Source organism: Mustela nivalis (assembly GCF_964662115.1).
Source record: "Mustela nivalis genome assembly, chromosome: 1".
In the NCBI taxonomy this organism is placed as follows: domain Eukaryota; kingdom Metazoa; phylum Chordata; class Mammalia; order Carnivora; family Mustelidae; genus Mustela; species Mustela nivalis.
This window is the reverse complement of record NC_139020.1, coordinates 194,242,345-194,261,068: the sequence shown is the minus strand read 5'-3', so window position 1 is coordinate 194,261,068 and position 18,724 is coordinate 194,242,345. Positions and strand designations below refer to the sequence as shown.

At 59.7% G+C, this 18,724-nt stretch overlaps 1 protein-coding gene and 1 long non-coding RNA gene across 4 annotated transcripts in view; both read left to right on the top strand.

Moving 5' to 3' along the window:
* Nucleotides 1-18,724, top strand: part of LOC309870760 — a 280,290-nt gene that overhangs the window by 204,873 nt on the left and 56,693 nt on the right. The window lies entirely within an intron of this gene.
* PRKCD (protein kinase C delta) overlaps nucleotides 1-18,724 on the top strand; it is a 28,371-nt gene that overhangs the window by 7,297 nt on the left and 2,350 nt on the right. For 2 of the 3 annotated variants that reach the window (XM_082742998.1, XM_082742999.1), the window contains exons 3-18: nucleotides 7,998-8,131; nucleotides 9,239-9,438; nucleotides 10,893-10,953; nucleotides 11,125-11,287; nucleotides 11,375-11,406; nucleotides 12,626-12,711; nucleotides 12,975-13,104; nucleotides 13,854-13,954; nucleotides 14,567-14,654; nucleotides 14,877-14,974; nucleotides 15,132-15,305; nucleotides 15,470-15,561; nucleotides 16,095-16,157; nucleotides 16,843-16,981; nucleotides 17,138-17,326; nucleotides 17,916-18,044. In XM_082742998.1, coding sequence (XP_082599124.1) covers nucleotides 8,017-8,131; nucleotides 9,239-9,438; nucleotides 10,893-10,953; nucleotides 11,125-11,287; nucleotides 11,375-11,406; nucleotides 12,626-12,711; nucleotides 12,975-13,104; nucleotides 13,854-13,954; nucleotides 14,567-14,654; nucleotides 14,877-14,974; nucleotides 15,132-15,305; nucleotides 15,470-15,561; nucleotides 16,095-16,157; nucleotides 16,843-16,981; nucleotides 17,138-17,326; nucleotides 17,916-18,044 — 1,860 coding nt within the window. In that variant the 5' untranslated portion in view covers nucleotides 7,998-8,016. Of the gene's footprint in view, nucleotides 1-1,355; nucleotides 1,525-7,997; nucleotides 8,132-9,238; nucleotides 9,439-10,892; nucleotides 10,954-11,124; nucleotides 11,288-11,374; nucleotides 11,407-12,625; nucleotides 12,712-12,974; nucleotides 13,105-13,853; nucleotides 13,955-14,566; nucleotides 14,655-14,876; nucleotides 14,975-15,131; nucleotides 15,306-15,469; nucleotides 15,562-16,094; nucleotides 16,158-16,842; nucleotides 16,982-17,137; nucleotides 17,327-17,915; nucleotides 18,045-18,724 lie in introns of all 3 variants that reach the window. The other variant, XM_082742997.1, reaches the window with a different exon arrangement.

Here is an 18,724-nt window from a genome sequence, read left to right as displayed (position 1 = left end):
GCTTCCGCCCTTCCCCCACCTCCCACCCTGCTAGGAGAGGAGGGGGCACTTGCTTGCGGAACGCCAGGAGGCCGGCTTCACATGTATTTGAGGACCCATAGATCCCGGTGAGGTTGGGGCATCAGGTGGGCCCACAGGCAGGCCTGCAGCTGGGGGGCCTGGGCTGAAAGTGGAGACCCGAGAGTCAAGAGGTAGCAGGCGAGCCTGGGCAGGGGAGGATGGGGTTCAGATGGTCTTTGGTGGGGAAATTCTAGAGGCCCTGGGTACAGGGCTGGATGGCTGTCCCTCGAAGGTCCCTGCCAAGGTGTCCAGGAGGGCAGGCTTGTGGTGACTGAGCCACTGTTTTCACAACAGCCCCGGAAGCTTTGGATCATGTCGCCGGCTTGTTGGGTCAACAGGCACAGTGGAGCGGCAAGGCCAGATGTCTGCTTGCTGTGGGCTGCAGGGGCGAGGAGCGGGGCCAGGGCAGGGGTAGGGGGAGAGAGGAGGATTGCAGGGGCTTCCAGGACCAGGGCTGGAGAAAGCTTCTCAGTCTCCATTGTTAAGACGGGGAGACTGAAGCCCTGAGGGAGACAGCAGCTAACCCAGGGTCAGCTGGGGGTTTCAAGCTGCCTTTGCCCCATCGGGTTTCTTTCCAGGGCAGCAGCCCAGAGCTGGGCACTATAGGGGTTGGAGGCTCGAGGAGCCCCTTTGCCCACAGATCCGAGAAGTTTAGGGTGTACCTGTGGCGACAGGAAGACGGAAATGGGCAGTGGGGCGGGTGGGGAGAGGGCCTGGTGTGGGCCTGGGATGGCGGTGGTGGTGAGGATGATGCTCTTGCACTCAGGACAGCCTCTAAGGCAGGGCAAGATCATTCCCTTTTGGGAGAAAGTCAGAGCGCTTTGGCCAAGCTCACGGGGCCCTGAGGGCCTATCGGGTCTGAACTAGACCTGTCCAGCCCACACCCAGGCCCCCACTGCTGAGTTCCCTTGTTCATTGCCTGCCGCGGGATGGGACAGCATGGCCCTGCCTCGCTCCCAGCTCCTCCCGGTCCCCAGAGTGGGGAGGTGCGATAGGGGCCCTGCTCACCTTGTGGGGACAGATGGCAAAAGCCTTTGGGGGGATCTCACCTCTTCGATGTCAACAAAGGGGAGAACCATGGGTACAGAGGGACAGGGTGGAGGAGTGGAGGTGGTCCCTCCCTGTGGAGGCTGGCGGAGCCCTTCCCCCGCCCGAGACACACCCATGCCCTCACCCCACAGGAGGCCAGGTGGCCCGTTCCAGGTTTAGAACTGGAGGGTCCCTCTCGGCCTCCCCCTGGGGCTGCCCCATCAGCTTTGTGGTTTTGGATGAATTGCTCCGTCTCTCTTTGTCAGGTTCTGCCCAGTGAGTCTGGAGCTCAATGGTGGTCACGTGTCGGGCGCCTGGTATGGCTGTCCTGCCCACAACAGGTGTATGCCCTCCCCTCCTCCTGCACGCCAGGCCCGTGACTACCACCTGTGACCCCCTAGCCTCGTCCTCGGCCTCTGCGGTCCCCTCAGACAGGTGGGTGGGGAGGCCTGCCCGGCTCCGTGCCTGACTGGTCCACTCCTTCCCTCGTGCACTTTGGACTTTGCTCTGGGCCAGGAGGGACTCTCTCTGCCTCCCTCAGTGGGGAGGCCAGGGCCTGCCCAGCACCCGGCTGCCCTTCTCTCCTTTGCCATTACCCCAGCTTTTTTACCTCAAAAAAGCTCCGTTTGGACTTCCCTGGTGCCAGCGCCTCGTCGGACATGTGTGGTCCTTCCAGGCTTCTGTGTTTGTGCCTGTGTCGGCCTGCAGCATCTCTGCCCGTGTTTACCTTACGCTCTTGGCGTGCCGTGTGCGGCCGGATCTCTCTGTGCTGGGGAATGCATGAGGGCGTCAGTGTCCTGTGTGGCCCCCGCGTGGGCCTGGATGTCTGTCAACATGTGAGAGCAGGGGAAGGGGGGTGGTTTCTTAGTGTGTGTCACTGAGTCATCATAGGAGTGTGCGTATGTGCCTGTGGTCACGTGTGTCTAACTGCAAGTGGGGTTCCCCGTGCGTGACTGTGTGTTTGGGTTGGTGGGTGTGCCCATGTGTGCACACATGTGTGGTTATTCTGGGAGAGGCCCTAGTGTCCCCCCAGCGCAGCTCCTCACAGAGGCCCCCTTGTCCTCAGTCTTGACGGGGTCTTTGTTCCTCCCTTGGGGGTACCTGGAGCCCTCCCTCCCACCGAGCCCAGGGCTTTCCCAACCTAGGACTAGCTGAGTGACTCAAGGCTTGGGGCTGGTGTGGACTTTGCCCCCGAGAGGGCCTAGCCTCATCCCCGTGAGAGCCCCTGAGAGTAGGGTCCCAAGTCTTGCCCCTCAGACTCTTGCAGCCCCTCTGGCCTGGTGAGCCAGCTGTACCCCTGCATGTCCATCAGAGGGAACCCCGTTGTGATCCCCATCACACCCAAGCGCCTCTCACTCCATTCCTTGGTCATATCGTCCTCTGATACATATTTATGTGACTGTCCCCACCAAGCTGTGAGTTCCCTGGCCTGGTGTGTCTTGTCACTGTGGTGCCTGCCAGTGGGGCCTTTGTGACTAACGGCCCCCCAGCCCATGGCGTGCGGGCTTCTGTCGCCACCAGCCCATGTTTTCCTGGGAAGAGGGCCCGTGTCCCTTGTTGGCTCTCAGGGTGTCGCCACCCCTTTGGCTATTGCAGAAGCTTCATTCATGCTGCCCAGGTCTCACCTGTGACTCCCACTGGATCCCAGCCCAGGAGTAGGATTTTTTAATGTCCCCAAGACATTCAGCTGTGTAGCCAGGGCTGAGAAGCCAGAGCCAGGGGCAGAGACTTTGCCCAGAGAATCGACCCAGGTCCCCAGCATGAACTTCCCAGACAGCTGCACAGGGTGCCTGGGGGAGGTATGTGGGGTAGAGGAGCAGCCGGCTTTCTCAGGGAGGAGGCAACAGTTCCCCAGGGTTGGCCTTCAGAGCTGTCTGGAAGGATATATAGGAATTAGGGAGGACATACTGGCTGAGGGAATAGCATATGCAAAACAAGGGGGCTAGAAAACAAAACGGGAGTTCACAGAGTAACCAGAGGTGAGGTCTGAGCTGGAGAGCAGGACAGAGCCTGACTGAGGTCTGGGCTTTCTCCAAGGGCAGTGGGAGCCCAGAAGGTTCCATGGGTTGGGAGGGACCAGGAATGGTAGCAACTGGATAAAAGGAGAAGAATTCACTGCCCTGGTTGATCTATGTGGTGTGAGGGAGGGGTCAAGAAGCAGCACAGTGAAGGGGTAAGGTGCTAGATCTGGGGAGGAGCAGGTGTTGGGAGCATCCCCTGCTCTGGGACTTGGCTGTGACCTGAGACCTTAGTAGGGCCTCCTCCCAGGACAGGACTGGGCATAAAGAGGCTGGGGCACAGGCCCTGGTGGAAGGGCATGAGAAGGGCCTTGCTAGCCCTTCCCCTCCCCCACCTCCTGTTCTTGCTGAGCCCATTTCCTGGGTTGTGAAACCCCTGTGGCCTCCTTGACTTGCTTCTGTGTGGGAAGGCCATCTGGGGAGGCCAGCCTCCCTGTCAAGCCCGGCCCCTTTGCCCTGTTGGAGCTCTGCCCGAGCCAGCCAGTCCCTCCTGCTGCTCACACTGCCTCTCACTGTCCTTCCCTCCCACTGTCTGGGCCTTGTGTGTCCTCCTGCTTCATTCATCTGTCAAGGCCCACGTGGGCTGCACCTTGAACTCCCCGCCAAGGCAGGGTTTGATCCCTAGGAGAGCCCGGGCTGACTCTGACTCCCGCTTTGCTGCCATCTCCAGCTGGCCTTGACCTGCAGCAGGTGGTGCCTTCATGCACAGGCAGGGGCTGGCCCCAAGGTTGGGCAGGTATGAGTGAGAAAGGGCTGCATGGGGGGGGGGGGCATCTTCTGCCCCCAGCGGTCTGTTCTTGGAAGAGCAGATCCAGCTGGTGCCTCAGCTTTGCTGGCCGGGCTGGCTTTGCTTGACCTCAGCCTGCCCCCTCTTGTTTTCCTGGCAGACGTTCTGAGAGAGCCTCCCTCCACATCTGCTCACGCTCCCCAAGAGCCTGTCTAGGTCTCTCTTCTCAGGGTCCCCTCTGCTCCTCTGTCCTACCCTGTGACCTGTGAGGCAGAATCCAAGGCCAGGGAAGGGCTGGGGTAGAGGGGACCAGGTTGCATCTGGGGGCCTGGGGACTCTCACTGCAGGACGTTGCCCTTGGTTGCCCCCTACCTATGAAGAGGAGGTGGGTATGTTAGTTTCTAAAGACCCATCTCTTAACTCGTTGGGTTTTATTTTTCACCATTAATAAAACGATTTTCAAACAAGTTACACGTGATTGCAGTAGAAAAATTAGAAAATACATTTTTTTGTTCCAGATGACACCCCTCAGGCCATGTCTCCCACCCCACCCCCTTTGCTGGAACACACTTGCGTGCATGTGTGGAGATATGCAGCATGCACACTTGTCCTCTGCTCCCCGGGAGCTCCAGCCATCGTGGCCGCTCTGGCCATGTCCAGCCTGCCCTGGCTGGCCGGGAACAGGTTTCCATTGCCCTGGAGGAGGCTACCTGCCTGCTCTGGGTCTGGCCCAGCACTACCTTTCCTCACTTCTGGGTGGCTGGTCTAGGGCGGGGGTGGGGGGTGTGGGAGGAGCAGAGTCAGTGGACCCTCATGCCCTGGAACTGGAATTCAGGACAGCCAAGGCTTCCCCAGGTTTTGATAAGCAGAGGCTGGCCTAAGGGGTTGGGACAGGAGGGAAGGGAGGATTTCAGGGGTCAGTATCACCCTCTTACAGAGGAGGAGGAGGTCTTCAAGGTTAAGCCGACAAGAGGTTGGGTGAACAAACTCTGGGTGTGCCCCAGGACACCAGCTCCTTTACTCCTCTCCTTTGCTCCTCTGTCCTCACTGTCTGTGTGCGTCGCTCCTGGCATGTTTCTCTGTCTCTCCCTTTGCTCCCTCTCTCCCTTCATCAGTCCTTCCTGGCTGGGCATACTGGAAAGGACATCAGGCAGGCCTGAATTCAAATCCTTGTACCACTTCCTGGCTGTGTGACCTTGGGTAAGTCACTTAGCCTCTCTGCACCTGTTCACTCATCAGTAAAATTGCCACTTCCAGGACAAGCACAGGGATGAAGTGAGCTAATGCCATGATGAGGTTAATGTGGCATGTGTTGGCCTCAGGGACGGATGGGTCCTTCTTTGAAGTGGGGGTGCTGAGACTCAGCCCTAGATCTTCTGACTCTGTCCGGTGCTCCCTGCTTCGTAAGGCTGCTTTTGCTGTGGGTTGGAGAAGAGGTCAGTAGAGATCAGGAGCCCTCTGGCTCCAGCTGGCTCCAAGGAGCAGGCGCCCGTGGAGGTCTGTGGAGGTCTGCCCTTGCCACCTCCACAGCCCTGCGCGGCAGCCTGGCGCTGAGTCAGTGGCCTTCCTTTGGGGCCTGTGGGCCTGGGCCTATTTGCATGGGGGCTATAAATAATCAGCACACCTTGCTTTTGTGCTGTTTCTTCACTCCCTGTTTCCCCACCAAGCTGAGACTCTCTGAGAGGTAGATGGGGGGCGCTGGGTCTGCTGTGCAGGGGGCACCCAGTGTGCAGGGCCCGAGACCTCTCCCAGCATTACATGGTGATGGAAGAAGATGCCCGCTCACGGCGACTGTCTCCCTCCTGGGGTCTGGGTAGTGCAGCTAGGCAGAGGGCTCACACTCTAGTTTTTGTCTAGGAAGTTGGGGCTAACCCTAGGGTCACTGCCAGGTAGCCCCAGGGCAGCCCACAGAACCCATGGGTTCCCCTCCTCGCAGCCTGGCTGTACAGGTTTGGGGCAAGAGCTGGGGCTTGCTGTGGTCATGGTTTCCTTCCAGTGGCTTTTAACTGAGCAGCAGCTGCTCTGATCATCGAGAGCTGGAGGGCAGGTCTGACTGGCAGCCTACAGGGCTGGGCTCTGCCTCCCATTCCGGGGTCTTCTCTGATCTGTCTCCTCCATGCACTCCCGGGGCAGTCCTCATGGTTGGTTCTTGCGAGGCGACCTAGAAGTGGGAGAGGTCATGGAGCCCAGGGGCCATCTAGGTCTGGGGAGGCTGTGGGGAGGCAGCTTGACCCCTTGCCCAAAATGGCCAGGTCATTTTGCCGCTGGGCTATCCAGACCCCCTCTCAGGAACCCAGGTCCCCTGCAGCACAACCATTGTTTCTTTTTCCCTGCCTGACTGCCCCCTCAGCCTGCGTTCTCTGAGACATTCGGAGAGCCCATCAGTGCCCCACCTGGGTCTCAAGGTTATCGTGCTGGGAAGCACGAGACCCAGCCATGTCTGCTGGGGTCAGGGCCTAGGATTGTGGGAGCAGACTTAGGGCAAGTGGGTGTTGTCCACAGGTCCAGCTGATCATTCTGGATCCCTCAGGGAGAACTCATCTGGCGGCTCCACAGCTTGGAGCCCCAAGCCCAGCCGGGTGGCAGGAGGGGCACCGTGTCCATTTTGGCCTGAGAGCTTGGGGCACTCACCCAGACGCCTGCATGTAGTCAGCCAGGCTCACGCAGCTTGCTTTTGTCTTCCACGTTAGCTCAGGGCCCACCACATGCCACCCACACACACCTTCCCCATCTCACATACTCACATGTGCTTGAGCCCAGGGAGGAGCCCGCAGCCATCCACGGCCGGCTCCTCCTCCTCACCTACCAAGAGGTGGTGGTGGTTGGCTCAGCTGGTCTTAAGGCTGAAGGCTTTGGGACCTGGCCTCAGATGTGAGCTTCCAGCTTCCACACCGGCTTGGCTCATGCTCCCTCTGAGGCGGAGCCAGGCCCGGGCAGGAGACACTGAGGGCAGACCCCTCCCCTCTGGCTGCGGGCCGGAGAGGGCTAGTGGGGCCCCTGGGCTGGGCTGCAGGCTGAGGTCAGTATTTCCCGTGAGCTCATCTGGGCTGGGAACAGCAGAACCAGCCGTTACTCTGGCTGCCTTGCAGAGGAGCTGGGGGACCCGTCCCAGGGGCCGGGGGGCCGCTGCACATGTACACGTATGTGTGGGGGGTTGGGGGTGCGTGTGTGAGGCCGCTGCCGTGCTGGCTTGTGTTCAGGAAGGCGTGAGCACATATGCGTGTGTGTGTGTGCGTGAGTGTTGGCTCAGCCTCACTCCCGGAGCGTCCTCGTGTGTGCGGCTCAGAGCCAGGGTGTGTGTGCGCCTGCGGGCTTGCGCGTGTGACCATCCTCCAGGAACGACAACACGGTCACCTCCACTGGTGAGCCTCAATCTAAGGAACAGCTAGGAAGAGGGAGATGCAGGGCTGACCTGTGTGGGCGGAAACACAAAGTCAGTGTAGGTTCAACATTAAAATAGTTTTATATTTGGCCAAAAAGAGTCTGAAAGTGCAGGCAGCCTCTGTGGGGGAGCGCACCTGACCCTGAGGGGCCCCAGTTCAGAAGGCGAGGGGTGTGGCCTGGCCTCTCCCTGCCCTGCTCCCTGAGTGGACTGGCTGCCTCCTGAGTGGGACCTCGGCTTCAGCTTCTGGCTCAGCTTTGGGCTTTCAGTATCTCATTCTGAAAAGTGGGAGTGGTCTTCTTGGCCCTGTTGGTCTGCTTGAGTAGTTAGGGGCAAACTTTGGAACCAACAAGGGCTGCAGGGTGGCGGGGGTGCCGTCCTGCCCGTCTCTGTTGACATGTGCTGGGTGCCTGGCCCGTGGTAGGTGCAGAGCCATGGGGTATTAAAGGACGCCTTAAATGACCCCCCCAAATAAATGACTCGAGGTCACAGACTCACCCACCTCCAGGGCCCAGGTAGGTTTTGGAGAGTAGAGTACAGAGGCCTGGAGTGCACTGGTGGGTACTCAGTAAAGGGGGCTGTGCCAGCCAGCTCTCTTACCGGGGATGCCACAGATCTAGACTTCCAGAAGACCGCTCGGGTTTCCCACTGGCAGCTAGAACTAGTGCCTTGCCAGCACACTGTGGAGGCCAAACTGAATGCAGTGAGAGCCCCCAGGAGCCCCTGAGCACCTCCCAGGGCTGGCCCTTGCCGCCCAGCCTCACCCCTTCCGTCTCCGCAGCCCCACCGCAGGCCCCGGCATGGCACCGTTCCTGCGCATCGCCTTCACCTCCTATGAGCTGGGTTCCCTGCAGCCCGCCGATGACGCCAGCCAGCCCTTCTGTGCCGTGAAGATGAAGGAGGCGCTCAGCACAGGTAGGACTGGGAATCGGGGCCCAGCGGGCGGCCCCAGAGGGCCTGGGCCTTGTTCCCCTGGAACTTCCTCACACTCCTCTCCCTGCCCAGCCTGGCTGTGGATGCAGGACCGTAGTGCCCATAGGGCCTCTAGCACTGGCTACATGGATCCATCCCCAGGAGGGGGATGGAGGTGGCGGGGGCGGGGCGGGGGGGACATGCTTCTGGCTCCTCCCCCGTTGGGGGTGTCCCCCAACCGTTTCCTCATGTCCATCTGTGTCAGACTCTATGCTGGGCCCTGAGGACACTGCTGTGCTCCGGGGCTGACTTGACCCTGCCCTTGTGGGGCTTACGGTCGGGTGGTCAAGTATAGGAGACACTGAGTCCTGTGATAGGGAAGCCCAGAAGGGGCCCTGTCCCAGGCTGGGGTCAGGGAGGTCTTCCTGGAAGAGGCAGATATCTCACACCATTCCTTTTGGCTTTGGTCCTCACCTGCTAAACCCCTGACTTACCCCTTAGGTCTCAGCTGAGCTGTCCCTTCCTCCAGGAAGCATTCCCTGATCTTAGGTTGGGCCACATACCTGACCATGACCCAGACCAGGTCTAGACCCTGGCCCTGCCTCCTGTGGTCTCATCCCAGCTGTGATTTAACGTTTACTTGAGGGATTTGTGGGCTCGTCATGTCTCTGTCCTGGACTGGGCTCTAGGGGGACAGGCACTGGTTTGTCTTCTCTTTCACCATGTTCCTCACCTCCAGTGTTGTGGCTAGCATGAGGGCCCGCAGTGTGTTCACTGAGAGAGTGCATGAGGGGAGGTGACAGCTAAGCGGGGCTGAAGAAAGAGGGTCACAGGATGAGGAAGCAGCAGGAGCAGAAGCCTGGAGGGGGCACCTAGCTGGGCAGCCTAGAGGAGCTGCTGGCAGTTTGGTGTTTTGGAGTGTTAGGAATGACAAGCTGGAGAGGTGCACATAGCACGGTAGTGAAGGCTGAGGACTGAGAAGAGCCTCAGGAGGGCTCTAGGGGCGGGGGTAGGGAGAAGCCAGGCAGCCTGGGGGGCTGAAGGCTGTGGGGACCTGGGGAGGGCAGGAGAGAGGGGCCCCAGCCAGACCTTTGCCTGGCCGTGTTGCAGAGCGTGGGAAGACGCTGGTGCAGAAGAAGCCCACCATGTACCCCGAGTGGAAGTCCACATTTGACGCCCACATCTACGAGGGCCGAGTCATCCAGATCGTGCTGATGCGGGCAGCCGAAGAGCCCATGTCCGAGGTGACGGTGGGCGTGTCGGTGCTGGCTGAGCGCTGCAAGAAGAACAACGGCAAGGCCGAGTTCTGGGTGAGGGCGTGGGGGCGGCAGCCGCGAACACACGGGTGCAGGCAGCGTGGGTGAGGGCGCGTGGGCTGTGGGGGTGCACGCGCGTGTGCACAGCGTGGGGGTGGGGCGTGCGGCTGCACAGTGGTGCCTCCATGTGTGCGTGGGGTGTGGGTGAAGGAACACGGCTGTAGGAGTGCACGCGCATGTATGGGGTGGGTGAGGGCACGTGGGCTGTGGTGGTGCACACGCGTGTGCACAGGCCCCGTCTGGCCTCCTGAGCAGCTCTGTAGCTGCTCCAGCTCTGCGATCCACCGGGTCCCAGCTCCTCTGAGTCTGTGTCCAAATCCATTAAGGACCCTACCTCGGGGTCGGTTGTTCAGGGGAAATGAGCCGCTGGATGCCAAAGGCTTCCTGTAGTGCTGGGCACATAGTAGGTGCTCAAGAGAGTCACCCCCACCCCTACACCTTCCTTCTTCCCTTTTAGTTTCACAGAAGCAGGATATGCACATGGTAAAACATCTCAAAATGTGTGTGCGGGGATGTCTCAGCCCCACCACCAGGTCCAGACCCCTCTTAGAAACATCCGTCATCCCAAGTTCTGTTGGAACCTTCACAGGTGTTTGGGGTGCAGGCGGGCCTGAGGGAGCACAGTTATGTGGCTTCAACAGTGAGGGCATGGGAGAAAGGGAAAGCCGAGGACCACCACTCACCCGCTGGAACCCGGCCTCCACACGTGCACCTGGCCACATATCCCTCGTGGCCACAGGATATCTGTGCTGCCCGGGTGTCTCTTGCCCCCTGGGGTCACCTTTGGGCTCCTGCAGCTAAGATATCCCCATGGGAAAAAACCCCAGACCGTCGGGGACTCTGGTCAGCCTCCCATGAGGCATGAAGGGACCAGGCCAGGAGAGGAGTTGATGCAGAGCTGTACCAGCCCTTGGCCGGCCAGGCAGAGATCCTTGCTGTGCTCTCTGTCTACTCTGCTGAGGGACAGTGTCAGGGAGCAGGCATGGGTCCTGGGAGAGGTGAAGGTCCTGCCTTCGGAACTGTGTAGGGGGACTGGGCGTGCAGAGCCCCCTCCATGGAGAGCACCAGTGTGGGGGTGTCAGCACACATCTGTCTGTCTGTCTGCATGTACAGGGACTGGGGGAGGGGGGGCTCTATTCTAAGATCCTTGTCAAGGGGGCAGCAAGGGTGGGGCTGGGGAGTTTCCCTTCCCACTCTGTTCCTGGGCCGTGTGGCCGGCCTGGGTGTGAGCTGGATCCTTTCACTTCCCCAAATGTAATAATACCCCTGGGTTGGGGTGTGGGGGCGGGGCTCAAGGGCGGGGCCATGCCCACACTGGGCAGACAGGTGTCTGGCCCAGGCTGCCAGGACTCCCTTGGCCTTGGGGGACCAACCATGGGGGCGGGTTCTGAGTCCAGCTTGGCTGGAGCCCGCCCTCACTGACCCCCCGCCAACCCTCACTTCTGCAGCTGGACCTACAACCCCAGGCCAAGGTGTTGATGTCTGTGCAGTATTTCCTGGAAGATGTAGGTAAGACCCTCCTGCCCTGGGCTGGGGACGTAGGTTGAGAGGCTGGAGCTAGGATTGAAGCTCAGGGAAGCGGTCCCTATCAACGGTCTCCCCAGAGCCACCCTGGGAGGGACTCCAGGAATGTTGTCCTTCCCGGGGCTGGGACTGACTTCACGACCCCACGGGCCCCAGATTGCAAACAGTCCATGCGTGGTGAAGACGAGGCCAAGTTCCCAACTATGAACCGCCGTGGAGCCATCAAACAGGCCAAAATCCACTACATCAAGAACCACGAGTTCATTGCCACCTTCTTCGGGCAGCCCACTTTCTGTTCTGTGTGCAAAGACTTCGTCTGGTGAGGGATGGCTGTGTCTGCCGGGGTGGGGTGGGGCAGGGAGGGCCCAGAGCCAGCCCTGACCCTGCTGGGGGCTTTGTCTTTCAGGGGTCTCAACAAGCAAGGCTACAAATGCAGACGTAAGTGTCTTCTCGGCCCAGCTTGCGTGCCCACCGGCGCCTATGTATATACTCGGGGGAGCCTGTGTCCCCATGTGAGGACTGTGTGCGTGGACAGGGTCCCTGTGTGCCCGTGTGTGTGCTCAGGGGAGCCCATGTCCCCGTTGTGAGGACGATGTGCCCAGACAGGATCCCCGTGTGCCTGTGTGTGTGCTTAGGGGAGCCCATGTCCCCGTGTGAGGACTGTGTGCTGGATGGGGTCCCATGTGCCCGTGTGCGTGCTTGAGATTTCCTCTTCAGAATGTAGGTAGGAGAGCCACACCCAGCGGGGCCAGGGGTTGGGGGGGTTGTTGCTGTGGCTCACAGAAGCCAGTTCCCTGTGTCTCTTCCCAGCCCACTCACGCTTGGGAGCATCGCAGCCCAAATAGGCCTCAGTACAGGATTTACACAGAATCAGTCAGAGCCACCCATCACGGCTCTGTTCCCCCAGACAGCTGAGGCAAACTTTTCCAGTCCACCCCTGGCTGCGCATGTGCTTCTGTGGGGACGCGTGTTTGCCTAGGTACACACATACACACGTGGCTATGGTTCCGGACACAGGCTCTGGAGCCAGATGGCCCGGGTTCGAGTCCCGGCTCTGCCACTTCCTACCCGGAGGGCCTTAGGCAGAAAGACTTAACCTCTCTGTGCCTCAGTAAAATAGCCAGGAACCATTATAAAGATCAAATGGGGTAAAATATATAAAGCTGCCTTTTAGGCGATAGACACAATAATGATTCTGTACCGGGAGTTCCCTGTTCTTACGCATCAGTATGTGTGTCGCAGGCTCTTTGTGTTGGGTGTGTGTGTGTTTGTGTGTGTGCACATGAGCGTGAGAGAGCGCTTAGGACCTGTTTGCTGTCCTGGTTCCTGCCTGCCTGCGGTCCTCTTGCTGCAACACTCCATGCCCCTCGCAGCCGCCCCCCACTGCCCACTAGGCCCCCTTGAGCCACCCCTCATCTCGGAGACCCTCCCGATTGGCCTGTCCTCCCTGCCCCTCCTCTTCCCAGGCCCCTCCTACCAGGGCAGGCAGGAGGAGAGAAGAAGCCAGCTGTGGGCCCCAGGCCCGTGTGGGGTGAGGGTGTGGGCGGTCGGGGAGAACAGCGGCTTTGTATAGAGGGCCTGACCGGCCCAGCGGCGCCAGCTCACAGCTCTGCTCCTCCCGCTGCCTCCCCCCACCCTCGGCCTGTGCCCCCTCAAGAATGCAACGCTGCCATCCACAAGAAATGCATCGACAAGATCATCGGCCGGTGCACGGGCACCGCAGCCAACAGCCGGGACACCATAGTGAGGCTGGGCCCAGGGCGGGGACCTGGGGGGGCTCGGCCAGCAGGGAGGGATCCGGGCTCTCCCCAGCCTTTCCCCGTAGAGCCCACCCTTCTCCCCATTTTTCCTGGTCCGTCCTGGGACTCCTGGGTTGCCCATTCCCCGGGGGGGGAGCCCTGTCGGGCATCTTGCCCTGCATGGGGTTGGGGAGAGCTAGGGGTTGAGGAAGGAGCTGGCACTGGTCTGGGGCCCTCAGCCTGTGACCACCCCTGTCTCCTCCCCAGTTCCAGAAAGAACGTTTCAACATCGACATGCCGCACCGATTCAAGGTTTACAACTACATGAGCCCCACCTTCTGTGACCACTGTGGCAGCCTGCTCTGGGGGCTGGTGAAGCAGGGATTAAAATGTGAAGGTGCGTGTCCCCCAGCTTGGGGACTAGGGCAGGACAGAAGGGCACTCCCCGCCCGCCGGCGCCTACCTACCCAGGTTTCTTAAACTCCAAACAACTCCGACTGCTTTTGCCCTGTTCCTGGGGAAGGCCTCCATGCTCCCCCAACCCCCTGCTGGCCTGACTGCCTCTCCCGTTTACCTGCTGTGTGACCAGGAGGGCCCACCTCTCTAAGCTCAGTGTCCTCAAGGGTAAGGTAGAGTTAGAGTAGAGTACGGCCCAAAGAGTCATGGGGGAGGGGGCTGCAAGGCCTGACTGCACACTAGCAGGTGCTCAGCAAATAAGCCTCATAGACCCCTGCCCCCTCTCCAGGCTTTAGCGAGACAGAAACAGGAGAAACGCCCCCTCCCCCCCACCCCCGCAGAGGCAAAGTGACTTGTCTCAGTTGTCCTAGACATTCCTTAAAGGGTTTAGAATTAGGTCTCATAGCTATGGCTTTTTCTTTTTCTTCTTTAAATAATGAAAAATTTGAAGTGCTCAGGATGCTTCAGATGCATTTATTTCTAAATAATAGAAATATTTAGAAATTAGAAATCAGAACAGGAAACCCAGCGGACCGCACCAAAGCTCTGGTTCTTCCTACCCTCTTCCCTCCTCCTCCCTGCCCTTGGCCGAGCCTGGGGGAAGGGAGACAGTTCTTCCAGAGCTTGCTGGTGGCCTATTTGGTCCCGCCCCAGGCAGGGGCTCTGATGGCCCTGTCTCCTTCACCCCAGACTGCGGCATGAATGTCCACCATAAGTGCCAGAAGAAAGTGGCCAACCTCTGCGGCATTAATCAGAAGCTCTTGGCGGAGGCGCTGAACCAAGTGACCCAGGTGGGCAGGTGCTGTGGGAACCCTGGCGGGGGGCAAGGGGTGTTTATAACTTGCAAAAACCCCACTTTTGGAAGATCCAGTCCCAAGATTTAGGCAGCAGAAAGTGGTGAGCTTGTTCTCATAACAAATTATTTGAGCAATTCTTTACTTGGTGAGCCTGGAAGAACACAAGGTTGGAATGCTTGGAACTAAAAGTGTGTGCGTGCGTGCGTGTGTGTGTGTGTGTGTTTGGGTGTTTAGATGTGGGAAGGGCTTGAGGAATGCTATAAAACCTCAGGTAAAATTCTAGAATCAGTTACAGGTGAAGGCAGCACGAATACCAATCTATTGGGTAAGTGGTTGGGAGGCGGGACTCAGTGTGCCAAATTTTTGTTTGTAATTGCTGCCTTCCAGACCATCAAGATGTCCCTGTGCCATGGGAAGTTGTGTGTGTGTGTGTGTGTGTGTGTATACTCACGTGTGCACTACCTGGAGGTCCTGGGCTCTGCCCCTGCTGGCCCCCAGTGGTTGGTTTTGAGAACAGAGTTACGGATGGTGGGGGCCCTCCCTCTGGGCTAGGAGCTCTGATCACGGTATGCCTGTCTGGCCGCTAACCTCTATCCCCTCCTCCAGAGACCCTCCCGGAAGTCAGAAACAGAGACTGTTGGAATTTACCAGAATTTTGAGAGGAAGTCAGGAGTCCCTGGAGACATTGTCCCAGGTAAAGCTGGGCCCATTTTCTCCAGGAAAGCCCCCACTCCCCTCTGGGACTCGAGATGGGAGCCCGACCTCTCCCCCAGTTGCCAAGACCTGAGCGGAGGCACCACCCCTGGAGAGGGAGCCCTTTCCTCTCTGAGGCCCCTCACCCCACCCGACCCCTTGGCCCCAAGGGCGGGGCCTCAGCGGACAGAGACCTGAGTCTAAAGTGCCATCTCTTGGGCAGACAGTGGGACCTACGGCAAGATCTGGGAGGGCAGCAGCAGGTGCAACATTGAGAACTTCACCTTCCACAAGGTCCTGGGCAAAGGCAGCTTTGGGAAGGTAAGGGGCCTTTGGGCCTGGGGCAGCTCAAGGGGCCTGGGCCCAGCAAGGGCCCCTGCATCCCACCCTACCTGGCTTCTTCCCGATGGGGCAGGGCTGGGGTGTCCTGGTCCTTTGGCCTGGCCTTCCCCTGCTCAGCATCCTGCCCACCCATCAGGTGCTGCTGGCAGAGCTGAAGGGCAAAAAGGAGTTCTTCGCTATCAAGGCCCTCAAGAAGGACGTGGTTCTGATCGACGACGATGTGGAGTGCACCATGGTGGAGAAGCGGGTCCTGGCACTTGCCTGGGAGAATCCCTTTCTCACCCACCTCTTCTGCACGTTCCAGACCAAGGTGTCCAGCTCACTCATGGTTACTGCCCCAGTAGCCGTGGCCTGCCCCCTGCCCCCCCATGTCCTCAGGACAGAGGTGTCCCCTACTTCCCAGCTTGCCCCCAGTGGTCCTCAGCAGCCTTCTGCCCTATACTGTGCCCCTGCTCACCCCTCTCCCCATCCCAGGACCACCTGTTCTTCGTGATGGAGTTCCTCAACGGGGGAGACCTGATGTACCACATCCAGGACAAAGGCCGCTTCGAGCTCTACCGCGCCACGTACGTGAGGGCCCTGATGAGTGTGTATTGGGGGGAGTCCGCTGCTGGTCTCCCCTCCGTTCCTGCTTCCTTCTCCCTGGAACAGCCAGCCAGGGTTAGAGCTGGGGGTGGGGAGACCGGAGCTGGGGGTCTCCCCAGCATATGGGAAGTTGTGGATGGTGGGTGAGTGCCAGCATCCTGTCCCCTCCCTGAGCCTCGGGCAGCCTTGTGGATGGTGATGCTGCACAACACAGGACCCTGCTATGGGCCCCCAGACTGGCATGCACGCCCCCAACTCTGGCACATGTGTTTATCTATTTAAGTGCATACACTCTTATGATGGAGAATTAACTCCTTTGAAGCTCTACCTTCATAATTTCCTTTTTGGCCTTGTTTGCCAGCCCCTTCTTCCCTGATACAAGATGTGCTTAATGAGGCCCAGGTGGCCCGGAGTTATTTGCAGCATTTCCTGCCCCTGGGGGCGGGGATGGGGGCCCAGGGAGAAGCAGGAGTTGGTCGCAGAAATACGGGAACACTTGGTCTCCATCATGCAGGTTTTATGCAGCCGAGATCGTCTGTGGACTGCAGTTTCTGCACAGCAAGGGAATCATTTACAGGTACAAGGCGACGGTGTGTTGGGGGTGGTTTTAGAAGGGAAAGCTCCAACCCCATCATAGACCCCAGAAGGCTCTGCATGAAGCCTGGCCCAGCCATGGCCTCATCTCCGCTCGGAGTCCGGCTTTAGTTGGGTATTTGCCTGAGCCTCCTACTCCATTGCTTGGATTCCTGTGGCCCCTCTGCTGAGGCTGGCCCAGCTCCAGGGCCTGGGAACACGTTGCCCATACTTGGCGCCATTGGCGGGAGCACGGAACTGCCTGGGATGCTGTCTCCCTTCCTGGAAGCGATCGGTCTTGCTCCCAAGCCCCGTCTGAGCTGTCGGGAGGGAGGGCCGGCTTCCATCAGTTTTCACCCAGTAAAAAACAGCCCCATCCTGGATGTGGGGAGGGGCCCATCAATAAGGCTGATCCCGAGCGCTGGACCCTGGGCAAGTGACATCACCTCCCTGAGCCTCAGTGTGGGCTTTAGGAAGTCAGGTGGCGTGTATCCAGCACGTGGCACGCCAGTAGGGGTTTTTCAGGAAACCCCTGTTTTTAGCACCTCTTCTTCGGTTTCCTTTTCTCTCCCTTGTTCCCTTGTCCCCTGGGGGGAGGTCCTAGGCTTACAGGACTGGAAATGGAGACACGGGGGCTGAGGGAAAGGGGGCACTGGCCCCCGGTGACTCCCTTTCCTCCCCGCCCGCAGGGACCTCAAGCTGGACAATGTGATGCTGGACCAGGACGGCCACATCAAGATCGCCGACTTCGGGATGTGCAAGGAGAACATCGTCGGGGACAAACAGGCTAGCACATTCTGCGGCACTCCTGACTACATCGCCCCTGAGGTGAGCGGGCCGCCTGCCGGCCGCCAGCCCAGGAAATGTCTCCGCAGGGTGGGGAGACGGTGATGCCCGGAGCTGCGGCCAGGAACACGAGGGAGCCTGGCCAGGCCTCCGGCTCGGGGGCTCCTCTCAGCTCCGGCCCCGCTTCTCCTGCCCCAGATCTTGCAGGGCCTCAAGTACTCGTTCTCCGTGGACTGGTGGTCCTTCGGAGTCCTTCTGTACGAGATGCTCATCGGTCAGTCCCCCTTCCATGGGGACGATGAGGACGAGCTCTTTGAGTCCATCCGCGTGGACACCCCGCACTATCCCCGCTGGATCACCAAGGAGTCCAAGGACATCCTGGAGAAGGTGGGAGGCTCCGGGCCAGGCTGGCTGGGGCGGGGGGACCAGCAGACACACGGGTCCTGGGAAGGCCAGGGGCCCCTCGTCTCCGGAATGGCAGCCTCGCCGCCGGTGCTCTGGTCCTCACGTGGTGAGGGCATTGTTGGCTCTCCGCGTTCCCGGGAGCTCCTGAGTCCAGCCGCGCTTTATCAGCCCGGCACAGTGATTATGAGCTTAGGGCAGGAGGCAGACAGACCTGAAGCTAAACTCGGAGTCTGTCTCCCGATCTGCTGAATGGAGGCCGTAGGAGAAGCTTCCTCACGGGGTTTTGGGGAGACACCCCATGAATGCGTGGTGCTCGGCTCTGTGCCCGGCACGTCGTGGACACCCGGTAAACACCACTGCTTTGATTCACGGACCCCCGGCAGGAAGTCCCCACAACCCTCCTGCGTGGCCTGTTGTGTCTGGGGGGACCCTCTCAGCTCCAGAAGCCCTGGGCTGGGCCACGGGGCCGGGCTAGACCCTCCTGGGCCCTTCTGGGCCCGCTTGGGATTCGCTGAGGCCCTGGGTTCCCCAAAGTCATCGGATGCTAACCAGGGCCCCTGCTGGGTTACAGCTGCTTGAAAGGGATACAAGCAAGAGGCTGGGAGTGAGCGGGAACATCAAAATCCACCCCTTCTTCAAGACCATCAACTGGACTCTGCTGGAGAAACGGGCTGTGGAGCCGCCCTTCAAGCCCAAAGTGGTACGTGATCTCACTCCCGTGGGGACCACCCACTTGCTCCTGCCCTCCACTGCCTTCTGGGCCCTGCCTCCCTCTCGCTTCGTCGGCACGCTTTCCTCCTCTCCATCCTTCTAGCAAGCCTGCTTCCGTGGCCGCCCCGGCACCTTCTGTCTCTGCCTCTACCTTTGTGTTCTCACCACACACCACCTCTCAGTCAGTCAGTCAGTCAGTCAACAAACGGGGGGGACTGTGGATCCAGCCACCCTTCAGTGGACCTTTAACGCCCCTGTATGCCAGGCACTGTGCCTTGGCAATCAGTTAAGTCCTCTCTCCCTGCCTCCATCCACCCAGTCCATCTTCCAGTAAGTCTTAGAAATGCCAAGGGCCCGAGTGCAGGGTGCGGGGTGCCATGCTAGCTCCCCAGCAGAGCAGGAAGCCCAGAGCCAAAGGAGTGCTGGCTCTTGGGAGAGATAAGAAGCTTGCACACTGATGATCGTTTATGATATGAGATGACCATGCAGGGGCTGTCACAAGACCATACATGATCAGTTGTCACTGGGACAACTGAGCAGGAGCTCAGATACAAAGAACAGAGCAGGGCTGAGGAGAAGCAGGATGTGGGCAGGGCAGGGAGGGCGGCTAGGAGGCCTTCCAGACAGAGGAGGGGTCTTTCCACAGAGGTCCGGAATCTGCAGAGGCCT